General features: G+C 34.6%; 1 protein-coding gene across 5 annotated transcripts; it reads right to left on the bottom strand.

Annotated features, from left to right (window-relative positions):
* Window positions 1-367: 367 nt before the first annotated feature.
* On the bottom strand, window positions 368-1,965 carry LOC131030461 (subtilisin-like protease SBT2.5). Of its 5 annotated transcripts, none has more exons than XM_057961296.2 (4): window positions 1,558-1,965; window positions 1,385-1,481; window positions 1,028-1,175; window positions 368-857 (listed from the first exon to the last, which is right to left on the bottom strand). In XM_057961296.2, the coding sequence occupies exons 2-4, from the start codon at window positions 1,459-1,461 to the stop codon at window positions 789-791; spliced, it is 294 nt and encodes a 97-aa protein (XP_057817279.1). In that variant the 5' UTR covers window positions 1,462-1,481; window positions 1,558-1,965; the 3' UTR covers window positions 368-788. The 5 variants fall into 5 exon arrangements, with proteins under 5 accessions (XP_057817279.1, XP_057817276.1, XP_057817277.1 ...); XM_057961293.2 differs by having other exon boundaries at window positions 1,385-1,485; window positions 1,588-1,965; XM_057961294.2 differs by having other exon boundaries at window positions 1,588-1,965.
* Window positions 1,966-3,249: the final 1,284 nt, after the last annotated feature.

Raw genomic sequence — 3,249 nt, 5'->3', positions numbered from 1 at the left:
ATTTACAAAATGTAATATTATCAAAATAATCTACATTAAATCTAATATTAAATACACTTATTCTATTTATTTAATTTCTATATCAATTTCCATTCCATCTCTTGATCTTGAAATTTATAATTATTTTAAAAATAAATTGTAATGAAGCTTTTATGTTTATTGCGTGTGCAAACTACATTTTGTTTATGTTTTATTTTAAATCTCGAGACCTTTACTATCAGAAGTCTTTATAATTTGTATAAATAAATTACATAATATATTTTATTAACTATTATTTTTTAAATGAAAGTAAAAGAAACCAAGCAACCCATCTCAGCGTCCAAAGTCAAGAACTTGCCTTGCACAATGAAACTTCAGTTGAGTGCGGTTTAAGTCTCCAATAACAGAAGTCCTGATTATATGTTTAAATTATACTCATAAGAGTTTATATCACTTTATATTTGTTACAAAACGCGTAAGCATATATAATTTCCCAATGCAATAGACAAGACCAGCAGTATTTACTTATTTTGGGAGTTTACGAATGCATTTTTGGTATTTTTGGAACTAAACAACTGTAGCTTATTAGCCATTTCTGATATGACCAGCAACATAAATAGAAATCTCATTACAACACAACTTGCAAACAAAGAAGAAACCTTCACCAAAACGGCACATGAAGAGCGTCTCCTACTCCCCATTGTCTCTAAATTCATAGAAAATCAGGGATGAATCTGTTGAAAAATGGCACAAAGAAGAAAAGCGGCTTTTAAAATTGCTTCTCTTGAGTAAGGGAATCGGAATCGGAATCAGGGAGGCTTGAGTTCTTTATCCTTCTCAACCACCCTCACTCCCTCTGCAGATCTCAGCATCTCAGCCTGAGAACACAAATCCAAATTTACTTTAACAAATCCAAGAAAACCACAGACAAAACAAAACTGTAAAACTGGCTATATTCTGAAACATCAAAAGATTTCTCACTTAAAACCAAAAGCTCTGCAATTTCAGCAGAGTAGTTTGAAATTAAGACAAGGATGAGGGCTTTCACCTGATGAGAACTCATTTCAACCACAAAGCCATCAATAATAACCCAGGAAAAACGTTTCTGGTAAGATCCAGCCTCCAAGGTATTCTCTAACAACATATCATGCTTATTGCTTACATACTTTTCCAGTTCTGCTGTACTCCCCTTTTCACTGCCATATTCACCAGATACAAACCCTTGAAAAACATAAAATTGAGGTTTTCACAAGCAACAATTTTCATCATTATTTCCTGAAATACTCTCCGATCCATGATCAATACAAAAACCCTAACAAAGTATCAAAATAAACTTTGCACAGATTCACCAAGCACTAAATCTAAAGTAAAACTCTGCAGCAGGGCTAAATAGGCAGATAGATACCTGTGTTTCTTAAGCCGTTCATATTGCTCATCATATTCCATCAAAACCAGATACACCTCGCTCTCCACTGCGCTCATTTTCACACTTATGCCTCTCCCTACCTTCCACAGGCATTATTTATACAGTATTAACAGTAAATTGCAGTAAAAAAGAAAAAAGAAAAGAAAATTTACCAGTTTTCCGAAGAAAGCATGTTCTCTTACAGTGAGCCGTATTTTTGTTATTCAGAAATAATGGAGTGGATGAAATGGCGGAAGCTGGGACCAACCTGATTCCTGACTATCGCAGATCAGTACTGATCACAGTGATTACAGCGCATAGGCAGCGAGGAGGACAAAAACAAATTACTGTTCTCAAACTTAGGAATTATTACCCTGCTGAGATCCAACAAAAATGATTTTGAATCATATGTATGTGTATTAAAAGACTAATTTTAGCTTCAGGGATGGCCGTTAGCGTGGAACCGCGGCAGTCTGCCAAAACGAATATTCTAACAGGAGCCGTTAGAAAGGGAAGCCGCCTCCAAATTTATGAGGGAAAAAGATGATCAAAACCCGCGGGTCATTTCGTTTTCCACGTTTTCTTCAGCCAGGTTCTGTTGGGAGAGGCACATGTAACGTTCTCACGAGAATAGCATGGACACGGGGGGATGTATTAGCATTCATTTCTTGGACTCACTCTCATGTGATGGGGTAATTTGGATAAACCTATACTTTTCAGTTTATTTTGACTGTGTTCATTGTAATATTAATCTAGAGTCATTACAGCTAATTTTGAGCATCTATTGAGCTTAAATAGTACATTAGATTTCGACAATTTTTTTTTTGTTGTTTCTGTATGTGACTTAATTATTTATAGCTATTAAAAACTCACGTTAAGGATCCGTTATGCATGCAAAGGTCAAAAAGTGGTCATCTCAAAGTGTCGCCTGATACCTCTTTAAGATGCCCCAATAACCATCCACTTAAATTGTCAATACATATGCACAAATGCCCCATAGTCGTGCACTATGGTTGCCAATAAAGGTCCACAAATGGACCAATTATAGTCCAAAAATGCTAACTAGTGGAGGTAAAGTAGGTCGCTATTGGTATATGTGAAAATTATTAATCGACTTTTAGTTATCATTTTTTTGTTTCTTTAAAGTTAATAATTGCGGGGTTTAGTGAGCAAGGAGTGAATAATAATTGGAACATGGGTGATAATTGGTGCTCTTCCCCTAGTCTATATATAATTTGTGCTTTTAAATTAGAGTAATTTGAGTAGTATTAAAATCGATGACTTTCTAAGAAGTCTCAATGTTTCGTCTTTATGAGCATCACTTAAATATTATTAGTGTTAAGTGGACCACTTATACTTGTGACATATGGGTTAATGTGAACCACTACTTTGAAATATGGGTTCTTGTGAACCACTTGGTTCATGAATATGAGTCTATGAATCTGACTCACAAATTGTGGAGTTGAATATTGATAAGGCGTCATTACATGAGCATTAATATTTTTTTATGGATGATTCGTCCTCATGAGAGATTGGCTCATGCGAAGCACTACTCGTGAAATGCAGGTTCATGTGAACCACTTGGTTCATGAAATATGAGTCAATGAATGTGACTCAAAAATTGTGAAGTTGAATCTTGATAAGGTGTTATTAGATGAGTATTCATATTTTTATATGAATAGTTTGTGCTCATGAGATATAAGTTAATGTGGACCACTATTCATGAAATATGAGTCAATTAATCTAACTCAAAATTGTGCAATTGAATCTTGATAAGACTTCATTAGATGAGCGTTCATATTTTTATATGGATGATTCGTGCTCATGAGAGATTGGTTCATATGAGCCACTACTTGTGAAATATG

Source organism: Cryptomeria japonica, chromosome 7 (genome assembly GCF_030272615.1).
Source record: "Cryptomeria japonica chromosome 7, Sugi_1.0, whole genome shotgun sequence".
Classification (NCBI taxonomy): Eukaryota; Viridiplantae; Streptophyta; class Pinopsida; order Cupressales; family Cupressaceae; genus Cryptomeria; species Cryptomeria japonica.
The sequence above is the reverse complement of the archived record's forward strand: the minus strand, read 5'-3'. Positions and strand labels throughout refer to the sequence as shown.